At 41.2% G+C, this 17,541-nt stretch overlaps 1 protein-coding gene across 1 annotated transcript; it reads right to left on the bottom strand.

Moving 5' to 3' along the window:
• Positions 1-22: 22 nt before the first annotated feature.
• Positions 23-17,091, bottom strand: LOC119010200 (speckle-type POZ protein). The gene is made up of 10 exons (XM_037082175.1): positions 16,939-17,091; positions 7,411-7,615; positions 7,203-7,324; positions 6,061-6,212; positions 5,824-5,951; positions 5,535-5,712; positions 5,305-5,360; positions 4,113-4,235; positions 2,796-2,938; positions 23-1,798 (listed from the first exon to the last, which is right to left on the bottom strand). Exons 2-10 carry the CDS (start codon positions 7,486-7,488, stop codon positions 1,654-1,656), a joined length of 1,125 nt encoding a protein of 374 aa, XP_036938070.1. The 5' UTR covers positions 7,489-7,615; positions 16,939-17,091; the 3' UTR covers positions 23-1,653.
• Between the last annotated feature and the right edge of the window lie 450 nt (positions 17,092-17,541).

Genomic DNA, 17,541 nt, shown 5'->3' with positions numbered 1-17,541 from the left:
AAATACCCGGACAACATTTGAATTGCATTCAATACAAAATAGTTGTGGTTTATTCTTTTGGGAACAAAAAATGGCAACAACTAAGTGTCACTTCTCATAACCGGCGATATCTACAGGAAAGAAACAATGGTTCCTTCTATCAATTACCATTTTCCACCAGGTTCAAATGATAACTTCAAATGTATTTCATGTGTTTGCCTCGGTGTGCATTTTTTCACATTCTGTCTATTCTGAACATTAAAACGTGTTCATTTCGATTTCATTTCCCCTCAGTCTTCATGCCTGCAAGGAAACATCTGTCCTCTTTTGTTTTCAATTTCACGGTCGAAAATGCTTTAGTTTTTACACAGCTTCAAAAACACTGGTGTCTGTACAAATTCCTATGAAAAAAATAGAAATGACAGTTCTGAGGAAAAAAAAAACTAATAAGAAATTCATCATAAAAGAACATTAACATGCCTGATTTAATCTTAATGTCGTTTTGAAACATTTTTTTCCTCCTCCGCTTGTCGTCGCCTGGTTGGGTTGTCCGTCGACACTTTGGAAATGTATTTTCTCTCAAGGGCTACGAAGACAGATCCACACCATCTTCCCCCAGAATGACATCCAGTTGTGGCTGCTATTTTCTGTATCCTCTGTTCTGTTTCTGTACCCGGCAATTTTTGAAAAATGAAAAACGGACGCAGATGAAGCAGAGTTCTAACACGGGAGTACATGTGTTGTTTTTGTCACTTGTTGATAAATCTTCTTAAAGGGAACTTGTTCTGGTCCAGCTGGGTCCATGAAGCTTGCTTCAGTATGTGCTTGCCTACAGTATTTCTACTTACTGCTGGTAAGGGTTGCCGACGGGTGACCTGTGACTTTAGTGCAATGTTTTCCCAACTTTCTTTGGGAGAATTATTTAATGATTTTGTCCCATATCTGCCTTTTTTTTTTTTTTTTTTAAACTAGCCCTTGGTTGTCTTACTCGGAGGGTGGGGGAAGGGGCTTCTAGTTTGTAACTAAGAAGCCCACTTCTTCTTCTTCTTCTTCTTCTTCTTCTCTAGTCCCTCACAGGCCCATGTGTTTGGGGGCTTCTCTGACAGCTCTACTCCAAACGCTAAGAACAGAGCAAAAAGAAGCCTTATGATAAAATAGTTAAAGACTTAATTTGTATTTGTCCTTTAAGTCTCCAAATTTTCCAGACATTTAGCTCTTTTTTTGGGTTGTTGTGTCCAGTTTCTTCCTTCCGAACGGATTCCAAAGTAGGAACTAACAGGATGTCGAAGGATTTCACTTCACACATGGAAAAGAGCACGATGTCAGACATCACTAAGCCAGAGCTGAGGAGAAAGGGGGGAGGGGGTGCCGCGGTTACTTTGTAAACGACAAACATCCATTTCACGAGCCCACCTGCCCCTCTCTTCTACCTCCACCTCCTCCTCCTCCTCCTTCTTCTTCTTCCCTCCATCTTTAGAAGAGACTAGAATACAGCAGGATTGGATGGGGCAGAAGGGGGAGATTCAGGGGAGGCTTTAGGTAGTGTAGTAGGTAACAGCGAGGGGAAAAGTTGTCCCTGTGTGTTTGCGGGGGGGAAGGGGGATCTGTGTGTTATTGTGTTTGTGTGAGCATGTGTGTGCAATGCATGAGTGAAGACGCCTTGCTGCCAGGCTGTTAGGATTGTTTGAGGCGCTTCCGCGGGGGTCCGAGGAAAGGGCACTGGGCTGAAGCCAGGGAGCGGTAAGCTTCGGCCACCAGGTGAGGATGAGACGCCACCATGGACTTCCAGCCTGCTGTCTCCATCACCTCTGCTGCATGGCTGGAGGACGTGAGAGGGACAGAGACACAGAAGACACATGTTAGTTTAAGGAAAATGTACTTCCACTGATATGTCAGGTGGCATTTAACAATTTGCTCAATCTCTGTGGCCTGTAGACTTCAGTGTTGACAGGCTTTGACTTGTGACGTCAAACCAATCAGATGGTGTGGGACATGAGCAAGACTGCAGAGTTGTGACTACAGACAGTCAGAGACATCAGCCTTTTTCACACAGAGGCTCTGCATTATCACCCCAACCAAGGCTCGCCTTTACGCCGCCTTTGTTTGCTCACACTCAAGAGTGTCATTTAATACAGTATGCCAGCATTGCAGAGCCAAAAGAGCCATGATGGTATAAATCATAATGCTGAGATTATAATTAAAAACTAACCCTAACTGACTCTCAATCGCCAGTAAGAAATGAATGAATAATATAAAATAAATAAATCATTTTGAGATCAAGACTTTCTTGGTTTTATTCATGGTCGAATTAACTGAGATAATTTTGCTTTGAAATGCTATTTACTTGAAGTTGGACTTCAAAATAAGAGCTTCTGTAATAGAACTATTTCAGCTCTATAAGTGCAAATGATGACCCATGCGTTGTTGACCGCAGGAACAATGGGAAGAATGGTCTTGAACACCAGGATGGACACATGTTCAGTTATTATCACATCGTCTGAGTCAAAAGAAGAGGTGACAGCAGAACTCGTTAAGAGTTAGGTTGCCCTGATCCCTCGAGCAGCTTTGTCATGCATGTGACAGACCACTCAACAAGGGGATATGTGAAATTAAATGATTAGCTGTGATACAAGAGATGGAGCGAGAGGGGGAGACTGAGCCCTGGTACTGTCAGTAATAAGATGGCAAGATAAAGACGATGTTACGGGAAGACACAGCAACAGAGACACAATGTTCTGTGGACTCTCTGAGGATCCGAAAGGTGCTGGACACCTAATTATGAGCGATGACGAGCTCTCGTCTGGGTTTGAACTCACTAGTTGATGAAGTCAACAGCCTGCGTTTTGAGCTGGTCGGCACTGTGCAGGTCAGCCAGGATGAGGATCTCAGCAGCGTTTTCCACAGACAGGCTGGTGCAGAGAGCGTCCTCGCACATGACCTTCAGTCTCTCCAGAGCATACTGAAAGAGAGACACAAGGTAAGCACATTCTCTGTCTGCATCAGTATTCATGTGGTATTTCAAAATGTCATTACAGTGTTCAAAATAACAGTGATGCGCCAGGCCGGCTTTATTTTCCATGACATCACATCTAACAAAGACCACCCTGTCATGAATCTGGTTTCAAACATACGAATAGAAGAGTGTAAAACGAACACTTCAGGGCTCAACCTCGGAAAGAATCTGTGTCTCAAAGTCAGTCTCCCATTTGTTGTCACGGAGGAGTGAGATCAGTGTGAAATCATCTCACTGTTTCTCGAAAGCCTGATGGCTTATTGGACTGCTGCTCAGTGGATACTGTGCACTTGTACCTTCTCGGGGCTTAATGCATCTAATTACCTTGACCTGTAACACTACCTGAAAGATCCCGGTGTTTGCTGCCAACAAAATATTGTGCAACTCTCGTCTCATTATAGCCAAGATGCTAGACATTGCTTTGCATGATTCCAAGTTTTAAAAAATCCTTAAAAAAACACTCTGCTTCAGCCTCCATTTCTTTTAAAGGCATCCTCTCCCTAAAAGCCCTTTTTCTTCTGCTTGGACAAACCTCTGGAAGGTTGAGGAGCAGCATCCAGGGACTGGAATACTGACGTGAACACTGCCTTGTCCGATTGCCCGTGCAGTTGGTTGCAGAGCGATATGAGCCATTGAACTCTATGAGGCCTCACCAATTACTGTACAAAGGAGCTGTGGGGAGCTGTGGGAGGACCGCTAATTGTAAAGCTAATGGCAGCTAACGTAACACTTAGCAGCAGTTAGTAATAACTTTCAGCAGCTCTGGTAAAACTCTATGTCCATCAGGAAATCACCAAGAGTTCAGACTAACTTTTACACAAGTTTATCTCATTATTTGAATCCTCAGCCACATTCACTGTTAACACCTGACATGTAACATTAAATATGTGACAGAAAATAATGATGAGCATAACAGTCCCCTTTAACATCTGCCGTGTGGTGGTAACACAAAGGGCTGTCAGGGGAATTAATGACATTAATACCATGAAATCAGTATTATTAAAAGCCAAACAGCCCCAATTAAAAGACTCTAATATATTTTAACTAACTGCCGACCAATCAAGTAACTGTCGAAATGTGTCGAGACATACCAGTGCAGTAGTTGTACTGTTTATATTACCTTGTCAGCAGCTGCCAGCAAGTCATCAGCCATCTTGTCCAGGTTTGGAGCCTTGTCTGTGTAAATGAAGCACATCATCTCTTTGAAAACCTCCGGCTCCACGTCGTTGATCTCCACACGGTTCTGACAGTAACAGGCGAGGGGAAAACAACGTCAGGTTAAAGCATTTCACCTCAACAGGAACTTCAACTACAACATGTTCACCATGTTATTTTGAATTATGCCATGAAAACGACACTTTGTTATGCTGAAATTTAGAGATGAGTGACTGCGAACATACAAAAACATGTAGAGTTACATATTATGTATCTCTGCATGGTTACAGAAGTCAATTCATGCAGTTTAATTAATATATTATTAAAGCTTCCCTGTTATTCTTCTTGGGATGCTGCACTTTGTTCAGGGTTTTTTGAGACAACTATAAGAACGGCAAATGAGACCCAGCTGCATGATTAAGCCACACAGTAGGTGTGAGATTGGCAGAGAGACTTGCTGTGCAACGCAACATGACCAACCTTTAGTGTAACAAAGTGATGGAGATGAAAGTCAAACTACTTGATTTTGGTTTAAAACTATCACAATCAGCAGAGAGGGGTGTGCACTTAAAGTAACCTTGCCACAAAATTATCTTATCAATATTTATGTTTTTCTATCTGTTCATTTCCACTTTATGTTCAGGATTCATAACTTGCCGTGATTTTCAGTTGTCTCTTCCCTCACTTATTAACACAAAAAACAAAGCAATAAATCTGATTATGATGAAAAGCATATATTCTTTTCCAGCATTCTGTCTCTGTTCATTTTAAATGTTAATGACTTAGTGAAATGGTTGCAACATAGAATCTAAAATGGCCTTGGTTTAAAAAAAAGGAGCATCTGCGCAGCTTCTCCTGCAATTTCATTTCTTATAGTCACATGTGCACAAATGAAAAAAAAAAAAGCAATTCTCGGCTTCTGCGGCTCTGTCAGTGAAGGATGAATCCTGACCCTCAAGTACGGCAGGACAATTTCATTTCAGCCGCGCTATCATTCAGTTTCACCAAACGGCTGGGTGCTGCGGCCAGCTGACAGCACACAATCCTTCACTCACTTTAACCCCTCAACACAGCAGGGAAAACTGAGCAGTTGAACCACTCAGGAACAAATGAATTTATTTCTAAGAATACAAAAAGCTTTGGGACCTTGAGCTCACCTTTTTGCTCTCCTCCATCTCGTGCTCAAACATGGCGCTGAATACGGGGGAACGTGCTGAAAGCAGTGATATGAGAGATATTAGAACGACAGCAGAAATGTTAATATTCAACTAATCATGGGATCAAGCAACAGTCACAGTTAAACAAGCACAGTTAAACATTTCAAACTGCAGGAACAAAAAGGCAGGACAGAGACAAAACACAGGGTTTGTCAAACTCATGTCTGTACCTGCCAGGATGGCTTTGTGGGCCTGAAACTCCTGGCCGGCCACACACAGGGAACAGTCTGTGAAGCGGGAGTTCTCCCAAAGGCCCCCCAGCTCGTCTGCTAGTCGACAGTCTGGCACCTTCACCATGTTCATGGTGTTCTGCCCAGATATGTTGACTGAGTCCTGCACCACACTCACCTGAGGGAGCGAAATGTAATTAAATTTGATATAAAAATGAAAAAAAAAAAAAAATACCACAAAAACTCTGGAATGAGAAAAGTTATAAACCAAGAAGAGGAGGCAGTGTACCTCACAGAAGAGTGTGAGCTTGTCATCAGGTAGAAGACCATTAGCCTCATCTAGCAGGAAGTCTCTCCGGATGAACTTCTTAAAGCCCCAGTCCTTCCCCTGGACGAAACGATATGCCCTCTGGCTTTCTGCACGCAGCAAGGACACACACAAGTCACACGCAGGTGGTTTTAAAATCGAACATTAATGATGTGACTGCTGTTGCAGGAAGAAGTTTGTGCTTCACAGCTGACTCACCCATGGCTTTGGTCTCCTCTCCCTTGGCGTTGAGGATGGAGAACTTGAACTTGGCGCGCACCTCGGCCTTCGGACAGCTGACCAGCAGCAGGTAGAGAGACAGGTAGTCTTTGCTCTCCTCATCCAGGCCTTTAGGATTCACTCGCAAACACCTGATGGTGACGGAGGGTGAGACAGTTAAAATCTCAAGGGGATGAAGGTAATAATGTATTTACAAATAATTACTAATGTCAGTCACTCCTGACTAGTGTGATATGCCACAAAGTTCACACCTGCTGAATTATTAAACTGTGTTTTCCTGTTTTTGTCTGCTGTGGTACAATTTCTTCAAAAACAAAGACTATTAGATGTTATTCAGGACCACTGCAGTCAAAGATACTAATTTACATAACAGCTGTGATTCATTTAGTGACCAGAGTTTTATTCTGAAATGCAGTTGTGTAATGTAACCAAGTAGATTTACTCAAGTACCTTCCTTAAATACATTTTGAGGTACTTGTACTTAAAGTGAGCATTTTCATTTTCTGCTGCTTAATACTTCTACTACTTCTTTATTTCATCACATTAGTAACTAGTTACAGTGCAGATTTCCTGCATCATTTTTTAAATGATTCTGATGATCATCAAATATTGATAATTGGTTAGCATACAGCTTATACATATATTTAATTAATAGTTTAGTTTTTCTTGTATTTTTGATACTTAAACTACATTTTTTTGCCACAAACTTACTTTTATCATTAATAACATTTAATATTTGATGCCTGAGGTACTTAAGTACTACTCATATGGATGACTCACATGTACCAAAGTAATATTTCAACACAATTTGTTTACTCTTTTACTCAAGACTTTGAGTAAACTGCTGAAGTGTTTCTCCATGTCAGTGACATACAGAGACCTTTCTGTCCTGGAATTCATTTTAATAATATGTTCATTTGAGAATCTCAGTGAGAATTCACGATGTTGTTGGTTTGTCAGGCACGTCGGATTTGTTTGCTTGATAAAAATGTACGTTGATTAAAAAGACCTTTGCAGGACACAATGCCAGTCACAGCATTCATGTTTCGAAATCTAATCGCAGCCTATGAATACCGATTATTCAGACATGATGAAGCAGAACAGCTCTTCTGCCCACCTACCATTTCAGTTTGTCATTGGCCCCAGAAGAGAAGGTGGAGCTCTTGATGACCTCACCCATCTCCTCACGACAGAAGCTAAAGTTGTTGATGGTCCACATGTACGAGAACTTCACCACTTTGATCTGGCAAAGGAAAAGAAACAATCAGTACAAAGATGACAGTGTTACTAAGTCGATCAACACTTCACCTGTCCGAGCGGTCACTCTACCTGTGTGTAACACCAGCTCTCGGCCACAGGCCCGCTGGACATTTCCGCAGGGGGAGGGGGACTCGGGACTCTTGACATTGCCAGCGTGACAGAAGGTGTTGGGGGGCAAGAGGGTGAGGAGGAGGAATCTGTCACTTCCACTCGTCAGTGTTCAGTCCCGACATCCATCTGCATCCGTACACGCCAGATGGAAGCAGTTTGCCCCCTAGAAACAAACAAAGTGAGTGTGATTAACTGATCCCACCAGAATTTATATCCCATCTCTGTGAAGTTTGGTGAAAATCCTCAATCAAGTTCTTCTAGCAGAGAGGCAAAGAAGCCCGTTTTTAAACCAAAGAAAGGCTCATTGTGATGCAACGCACAGGCACTGTATCTTTCATTAATCCAGTTAAGATTCAATATCATTTAATTCATGCGGCCGCACTGCCGGCTATTGAGGTTTGTGGTGTCGGGGCTAGACGAATTGTCCCTGACCCATTAGGGGACAGCAGGAGATCGATGGCCCACGCCTGTTCTGAGATCAATAGCCGCTGCAATTGCAATTAAGTCTCAAAAATGAACTGTAAATAAACAAGCTGCCTCTCAGGACTGTGGGCCACTGGCCAAATCCAAGGTTCCGAAATTACCTTCACGTCACACAGTGCAGATTTGTGATGCACACATCCTCCACACACTCGCACAACTTCACATTCACAGGCATGATCATACACTGTCAGAGTCCGTTCAACCCTGCTCACTGGCTCTGTTGAAGAGCTTAAACTGGTCAACAGGGATGATTTAAAAGTATGTAATTTATGCTGGGATCTCTCAATCAAAACAAGACAAAAAAGTTAGTAGTGTGAAATCATGGGAGTTGTTGACTTCATTTTTTAACAACCACAAATCAAAATCTTTGTAAGTGACGGACGAGGCACTGTTTTAAAGTTATGGCCTCTGACATATCTGGAAGAAATACAGACTTCTCTGTGTTTGAACATTAATGGAAATATTTAGGATACTGTATGTGCACAACTCAACAAAATATCTCACAAAGGTCTGGTCATTTGTGCACATTGTAATCCAGAAATGACAAAGATACATATCATGTCCTTAAAGCAACATTATAAAACTAGAATAGCTTAAAATTACAGCTTCAAATACAGTTGATTGTATAGTGACTTGTCATTGGGAAAATGGCTTACAGTCTCACTCTGTAACTTAAACGTTGGTCCCTGCACTATGTTGAGTTAGGTTAGGTTGAGTAGGTACGACCTCTTGTGAGAAGTGTACTGGTATTCTCTTTAAGGACATTATGGGACTATGATACTGTAGGGAAACAACACACAAACCACAAACTACTGGGACTTTCAACATTTCCAAACAGTTGTTTGAAAGGAAAGTTTGTGTGGGTATATCTATTTCGGTTGTTGGCCTTTGGTATAAATAAAAAGTAACATGTTTCTGGTTTACATTTCACAGATGGGTTGGTGGGACTGTCAAGGTTTTTTAGACTTGCTATCAAATTCATGACTGAGTCATCAGAATGTACACATATGGATTAGACTGGTGACATATTTTATGAATATATTACTGCATCACTGTTTTTGCCACCAAATCCCACGAAAAAGGACCAAAACACAGAAATATCCTACTCCTCCGTGCCACACACCTCCATTGTTGTCAGAAAACACAACAGTGAGCAAAAAACATCGTCCAGCTGCCATCAATATTCACACAACAACACACGGTGCATTAATCCACCAAGGAAAATAGTCTCCAACAGGTGCTCTTTTTAGCAATCCAAATCTGTATTCATGACTGTTTTTTTTAAAGATCCACAGTTGCGGTGGGAGCCACTGCACTGACTTATATGTAATCTGTCACTTTTGCTCTACACAAAGTTTACCAGCATGCAACCAAAGCTTGCTCCACCATGACTGGTGAGTACCTCTCAGTCCACAGCAGAATACAAAACTGATTTTTTTCCCCTTCCAGCTTCTACGTTCATATGCATACATGTTGGAGATTACACCCACAATGCCCTCTACTGTAAAATGCCCCTTACTTGAGACAAGCTGACAGGGTTTCAAGGACAAAAGTGGAGGTTTGCCTGGGACTAGAAAACAGCCAGTGTCAATGCTTAATTACTGTATGTGATACTGGTGTGGAGGTGTATTGTCATAATTTCTACCTTACTATATCCAGCACTGGACAACATCTTGACATGATGCCAGATGCATAAGCCTTTTTCATCTTGCTGCAAGGTCAGTGCAAAGCGCTGTTTTTCCATTTCTATATAACACAAGTCGGTTTCTCTCTGGACCCTCATGCTGTTAATCTGAGGCCAATTTCTCTCCACTGCTCAATATCTTCTTTTCCATTTCACCAGTCTTTTCTTTTTCACCATTCCTCAAAGCCTTCATCCATCTCCACCTGTCTCTCTCTCACCCCCGAGCTTTGAAAGTCTTCATCCATAAATTCAATTTGGGTCAAAATGCAGTGGAACAAATTGTGACGGCTGGGAGCTGAGCTCTCTGCTCCTGATGATTAAACCTAATGAAGATGATACATTGACAGTGATGCTGCTTAGAGCCTGTGAGGCACACTTTACAACAAATCTTACTAGAATAATGATGAGAACTGTTTTCTTAGCACCTTTAGGCCCCTCTAAATTGGATGAATAGTTTTTAATGCTAAAGCAAACTTCAAGCCTCCACAAATCCTTGAGATCGTCAGTTTCCAAAGCGTGAGAACTTTCTGCTAACAATCTGACAAAAATGATGTGAAAATGACCATTGTGAAACTGTGACGATACAAAATAACAATAATAAGGAATGCTAGGCTAATCTGACCCCAACGGTCTCACTGTCAGAGGCTTGGTGCAGACCAGTTATTAAAAAAATCCAATGAATGAACAACCAACCAATCTTCTTGATTCTTCAACAGTGGCAACTACGATAGAGTGAGACGAAGACAAAGGGGGGGGACAAGGAAAGAAAATGAAAAGTAAAGTGATAGAGAAGCCAAATGGAAAAACAGGTGGCGAATGAAAGATGGGCCACCGTCTGTGGAACCATTCAAAGAGATAAATTGCTCCAAAAAGTGGTTAGATGGAGACAAAAGAAAATCAAACGGCGGTATGAGAGAGAAATCAAATTCAGATTCTCAGACAGGTGGACTCTGATGGAGACACACACACACTGCATACACCTTTTAACTGTTTGTGCTTTCCAGTTTCATAACACATGGACGAAGAAATGAGCAGATTAAGGACAGGTGGTCCATTAAAAGGTGAAAAAGCTGAACACAAATCAGCCTTAGAAGTTTTAATCCTTAAGATTTCAAATAATCCAAACCAGTGTCTATTCATTAGAGCTGCACAATTTATCAAACAAAGCTTTATAAGCATCGTGCTGCTACAGAGAAGATGCTCATTTGGTGCAGACCCAAGCAAATACCACAACACTGTATTAGTATTTTCTTCATTAGACACTGTTTTTGATAATGGAATGCAAAAAAAACCAAAATTCTTTCTAAATCTGTGTCTCTTATCAAATGGTGATTATTATTTTTTTGCACATCATTCAGCCGTACTATCCATAGGCAGCATTTTATCTACATTAGCCATTCAGTACATTTACATTTTGACATTTAAATCTTTTGTGCTAACAACAACAGTCAATTCTTGATCAACAACCAGCGCTTATTTTACATTGTAAAGAAATTTGACAGCAGCAAACTTGTTTATATCTGCTGTCATTTTCAGTCATACCTGTAATGTTTAAACGTGGTGGTGTGTTAAAAGAGTTTTCTGAGCACGGTGTATACTCAGCAAAATTATGCATGCATGTAATCCAGCACAATTTTATTACACTGCTTACAGCCACACTGTTTACTGTCACACAGTGGCAGAGCTGTAAAAAGTGATAGCTAGTGTAAATATATTTCCTTCTGCTGCTGCTGCACATTAAAAGGAGTTCAACAGGAAAAAAACATTACTGTGATGAAGCCACAGGAAACTCTGTGTATTTTACACACATCAAAAATTTTGTGTCAGCGGCTCAGTTTTATTTTTTTCAACAGTGTGCTGGAGCAAGAGAGCTCAGCTACACCTCTGACTCCTAAGGTTAACTATGTTAAAAACTACTCACACCACAAAGCAGCATCAGATGATCAAATCAGATCACAGTTGCAATTATCACTGACTGTAAACAGATGCGCAGATCGCTCTTCTGTTTTATTTCTAACAAAGTAGCTGCTCCATGAGTGTTTACTGCGGTATCAAACTGTTTTCTCTGTTATCTTGGTGGCCACAGATGTTGCTGAATCAACCAGGAGATACAATTTTACATCTTTTTAACTTTTCTGAGTGAGTTTAAACTTAAGACAGACTAAACTGTTTATAGCAATCGAAGACCCTTAGGTTTCCACAAACAAAACACAAACTAACGCCTGCACAGGTCAAATGCAGGGAGATCGATCCCTACAGCTGTCAGCTGAACTTTCACCAGACAATCTATACATGTTTCACCATTCTACATACATTATCTGTGTCCAATAATCTAAGCAAATATAATTACTTGACATGGTTTTGTTGAGACTGCAGACAGCAAAAAACGCTGAACAAAAATCAAAAAGTACAGTAAGGTTCTGGCTGTTTCACGTGAATCCTATGAAGACAAAGCTGACTGAATTTCACAGCACTGTCATTTTAACAATGGTTGGATTTGTGGCCATAACACAGAATTAGAGTCCAAAGACCAAAATTACAATGTGTGAATGTATATTTGGCAAAATATGATACATAAGGTGGCAGTTATGACCACAATGCTTACTTTTCCTCACATTTCACTCCCCCGACTGAGAAACAGGAGAAATCAATCTCTGGTCTAAATTAAAGACTGAAGGTACGGAGGCATTTCAGACAGCAATATCCACTTTTTTTTGGGGGGGGGGGGGGGTTGCAACCCTTGTCATAGCGTCAGTGAACACAATGTCTTTTTCCAAAGCTTTGGTCTTTGAGGACCGCAGTAAGCCACAGACAAACCTTAAAAGTATAATTGGTACAGGGACCGGGGATTGATTGCACAGCGCGTGTTGGGCCTCTGTGGGAGTGATTTCATATTCTGCCCTTGGTCACGGTGCTCCTCCTTTCCTAAAAACTCAATCTCGGAGAGGTATGAACTATTGATTTTGCTACAGCGATCAGCTTGCCTCGCTCTCATCCCTGACTTTGTGCAGACCCACAATTACAGTGAATGGGATTTGACGGGGCAAAAAAGCATTAGCACCCAGGCTTCACCTCCTGCCGGTACTTCCTCGCTAAAACCCTACTCACTTCGCTGGGCACGGGAGGTTAAAGGGAGGAGAGACCTCAATGCATATCTAATGTCTCCAGTCACCTGTTTCATACCCTGACCAGCAGCTACACTTGACGTGTTGACCTCTAAAGGCAGACGTTCCTGCGGGCTGCAGAGCACTGCAAGCAGTCCAGTCATTAAAGCTAAAAAAGGTATAGGTGTACCTGAAGAGCAGTGTGTGTGTGTGTGGGTGTGTGTGTGTGTGTGTGTGTGTGTGTGTGTGTGTGTGTGTGTGTGTATATTATATATATATATATATATATATATATATATATATATATATATATATATATATATATATATATATATATATATATATATATATATATATATATATATATATATATATATATATATTACCAAATTACCAAAAGTATTCGCTCACCTGCCTTTACTCATTCTATGAACTGAAGTGCCATCCCATTCCTAACTCATAGAATTCAATATGATGTCGGTCCACCTTTTGCAGCTATTACAGCTTCAACTCTTCTGGGAAGACTGTCCACAAGGTTGAGGAGAGTGTTTATAGGAATTTTTGACCATTCTTCCAAAAGCGCATTGGTGAGGTCACACACTGATGTTGGTCGAGAAGGCCTGGCTCTCAGTCTCCGCTCTAATTCATCCCAAAGGTGTTCTATCGGGTTCAGGTCAGGACTCTGTGCAGGCCAGTCAAGTTCATCCACACCAGACTCTGTCATCCACGTCTTTATGGACCTTGCTTTGTGCACTGGTGCACAGTCATGTTGGAAGAGGAAGGGGCCCGCTCCAAACTGTTCCCACAAGGTTGGGAGCATGGAATTGTCCAAAATGTTTTGGTATCCTGAAGCATTCAATGTTCCTTTCACTGGAACTAAGGGGCCAAGCCCAGCTCCTGAAAAACAACCCCATACCATAATTCCTCCTCCACCAAATTTCACAGTTGGCACAATGCAATCTGAAATGTACCGTTCTCCTGGCAACCTCCAAACCCAGACTCGTCCATCAGATTGCCAGATGGAAAAGCGTGATTCATCACTCCAGAGAACGCGTCTCCACTGCTCTAGAGGCCAGTGACGGCGTGCTTTACACCATTGCATCCGACGCCTTGCATTGCACTTGGTGATGTGTGGCTTGGCTGCAGCTGCTCGGCCATGGAAACCCATTCCATGAAGCTCTCTGCGTACTGTACTTGGGCTAATCTGAAGGTCACATGAAGTTTGTAGCTCTCTAGCAATTGATATATAGATAGATAGATAGATAGATAGATAGATAGATAGATATAGAGAGAGAGAGAGATTTTTTTTAATTGGTTAATTTATTGAAATTTTACTACTATTAAATATCAAATTCAAGGCCTTTTCAATGACTCCAGGGCTGATTCTAACAAATTTAAGGGCCAAACATGGCACAGTGTGAGATACTGATCAGTGTTAATTACTGTTACAACACTGCAAACTTCTATGAGAACCAGCAGGTTTTAAAGGGGACATACTGCGCTAATTTCCAGGTTCATAGTTGTATTTTGGGTTTCTACTTGAATAGGTTTACATGCTTTAATGCTCAAAAAATAGATTAGTTTTCTCGTAGAGAAACCCATGAACCCAGTCAGCTCTGAATGGTCAGCAAACACACGCCTGAGCCAGCACTGCTCACTGTGTCTCCAGTCGGCTCTGCAGTGTTTTCAACTTCAAGTTAGCTTCACTTCTAAATACAGGCATAATTATATATAGGCATACATATTGCAAATGTGTGACATGGTGATGTACTGTTACGTCACAATGTCACAGAATTAAAGGCGAGACTACTGACAAGCTGTTTCAGGAGCAGTATTTTCTGAGGGAGAGAGGACTGACATTGGGCATTTTAAACTTTCAAGAAATTTTACATGCACAAATACCTAAATAACACACTAACGGAACGGGGAAAAAAAACAAAAAGTGTAATAGCTCTCCTGCAAAGTTCACCTGATGTTGGCTGCCTTGCTTACTTGCCTTAAGCTGCATCATTAGACTGTAATCACTCATGCACACACCTGACATAAACTGCAGGAGACACACACTTCAAGATCTATTCTTTCCCATGATACATCAATTCGGGAACTTTCAATGATCAGTGATGTCTAATTACAATTTGATTATTTCCCTTAAATGTATAAACGGTCAAGGAATCCATGAACCTGTGGGAACCTTGATGAATCCATGCCTATTCATTGTTTAGTAAATAGCCAGCCATAACAAAGATAAACACCAATTTAATGGCTACAAGTCACAGACAGGTTCACTGCAGACAATGGATGTATGATTATTCAATTAAAACCATCTGCATGACAGACACTGTTGTTGTGTTTGACACTGTGACGGAAGAAAGTCTCTGGTTATTTAAAGTTAGAGTGAAACTGGATTCTATCAATGCCCACAACACGCTCCAAATGTCAGAAAAAGCCACCAGAAATCAACAAACTGCCATTGTGGACTGTTTGTAACATATTCTTATCCTTAAAGTTGTCTGATTTTTTTCATCAGCCAAAGGATTATGCAAATACCAGATCTCATTCGATACGGTTAATGCCATCATGAGAGCTAATAAAACAACCATCTTATGATCACTGAAAAACATGGACTAGGCATTTGATTTCTATTTTTCTAAGCTTGGACTACTTAAGTTAAAGTAATGTAACCTCACATTCAGTAGCAGAACAAGTTTGCCAACTAGGAGTGAAACTGACATTTGTGACTCGGTTTCATGATCACGTGCATTCCTGAGTTGAAAACTGATTGAAGAATTTAGTGGTGGTTCATCATTTTACAAACTGCATTTCTTTTTTTACACTGATTGAAAAATGGAGAGTGCAAACGCAGTGGATTGGACTTTAGGTCACGACACCAAAGGTGAGCTCAGCTAAACTCAGTTATGCACAGTCTGTATATCTGCAAGGCAAAGAGCTTCAGGAGAAACTTAAAGTGAAGAGCATTTTAAAATCTGCTGTGTGGCAGCACTCTGACCTTTAATAGTAGGCAGGAACACATAAAATACTACTGAAGATGAAGAGAACTGCAAAAAAAAGCCTCACAGATTACACTTCTGTTCATCATAATGAAGACACACAGCTGCTGGTACATCCTTAAATGATGCTAACTGAGCGGCATTCAGGACATTTACTGCATTTGACATGTAGGTAAACCAGAAGAATACTTGTTTCCCTGTCACATCTAATCTTGATCGTCTTGATGTACATGCAGGACTAATACTTACAATCCAATGTTATCGTAACACTACATACAATGCTAGAAACATTTTGTATACAGCTGCGTCAACCCTTCTCCAAAGCAGTCTTCACAAGAAATAACAATCTTCATAAAAGATACCAACGTTCATGTTACTGTGATTCGAGGTGGACAAAACCTCCCATCAGTGTGAAGACAATCAGTGCTGTGGTGTTGGTCTGTTCCCAGTGAACCTGATGCACAAGTATGGAGAAGATAACACTGCCTCAGGGTCAGACAACGTCACCTCCTACACGTCTGCTCAAACAATTATAAATGACAGCTGGTCAACAAACCAGCTCCTGAGCAGCTGGATGAACCTGTACTGGAGTGAACAACATGAGCACCTCTGAGGCTAAACCGACATACAATAAATCATTCTCTTCAGTACATTTAATGGCATCAATGAAGAAGTATGAAGGCCTGAGACAGACTGCACATCTGGGTCCTGACATTTATTACGCACGAATACATACATAATTTCAGCCCTCGGTTTAAACGTGGCTCTAGTCAACCCACTGAGCTCATGTTGAAGCAGACCATGTAGGCGGTGACAGTAGCAGGTAGATAACCTGCTAACAATACAGATTATCGACAATGCTATGTTACCTTAAATTGACTCTTTATTTTAGCTACACGTAAAGACCAGTGTGCTTGTTAATAAAATACTGTCCCACACAGTTAGGACGACGTCCTGTGCCGTTAAAAGTACTCAGACACTGTCAATGATCCAGAAGATCTGACGTTAGCATGCGAGCTAACTCGGATCGAGCTAGTGGGCTAGTTAGCCCTGATAATGTAGCAGCTAACCTAAGCCAAACAAAAAGGTCGGGGATATTACCGCAAAAACTGCGACTGCTGATACGACACAGCGGCCTCAATCGTGTGATTTAAAGTCTTTAGTCCTTATTTCACTGCTCTCTGGTTTATTTTATGGGCGGACTTACCTTTGTGTTAGGTTGAATTATAAAGCTAGTTGTCCGGGGTCTTCTGTTGTTGTTTGCTAGCAGGCTAGCTGTCTGTTCAACTGGCAGACCCGAGCAGGCTCACGAACAGCGCCCCCTGCTGTCTGGGAGGAATCTCACACTTCAGTGAATGAAACGAAAAATATCCTATTAGTAGACTTCATTTTCTTTCTATCTGATTTATCTTTCTTTTCAGCTCGTAAGAGGTGAGATAAATCACCGAGTTATAGCTTTGTTGTGTATAGTTCATTCACGCTGACGCTGGGGTCGGCGTTTAATTTAACCACCACAGAAATCTGTTTTATCTTAATTTAATCAGCTGACTGTTTGAGCTATTGCCTCATGCCAAGGTTATTAACACAGCAGGCCAAGATTAACGGATATCAACTGTTGGAGGTTGAGTTTAATTAAACTGTAGATGGCATAAATCTCTGGATTCATCAGCTCACACTGAAGGTGTCTCTAATACATATTTAACCTCTAATTTCCAGAAGTTCTCTTGCAATAAACTGTGAAAAACGAACCCTGAATGGATATTTCTCATTTACACACGTTGCTTTTGCTAGCAAAATAATTTGTTTCCAC

This window comes from Acanthopagrus latus, chromosome 20 (genome assembly GCF_904848185.1).
Source record: "Acanthopagrus latus isolate v.2019 chromosome 20, fAcaLat1.1, whole genome shotgun sequence".
Classification (NCBI taxonomy): Eukaryota; Metazoa; Chordata; class Actinopteri; order Spariformes; family Sparidae; genus Acanthopagrus; species Acanthopagrus latus.
Note: the sequence above shows the minus strand (reverse complement) of the source record. Positions and strands in the feature narration are given on the sequence as shown.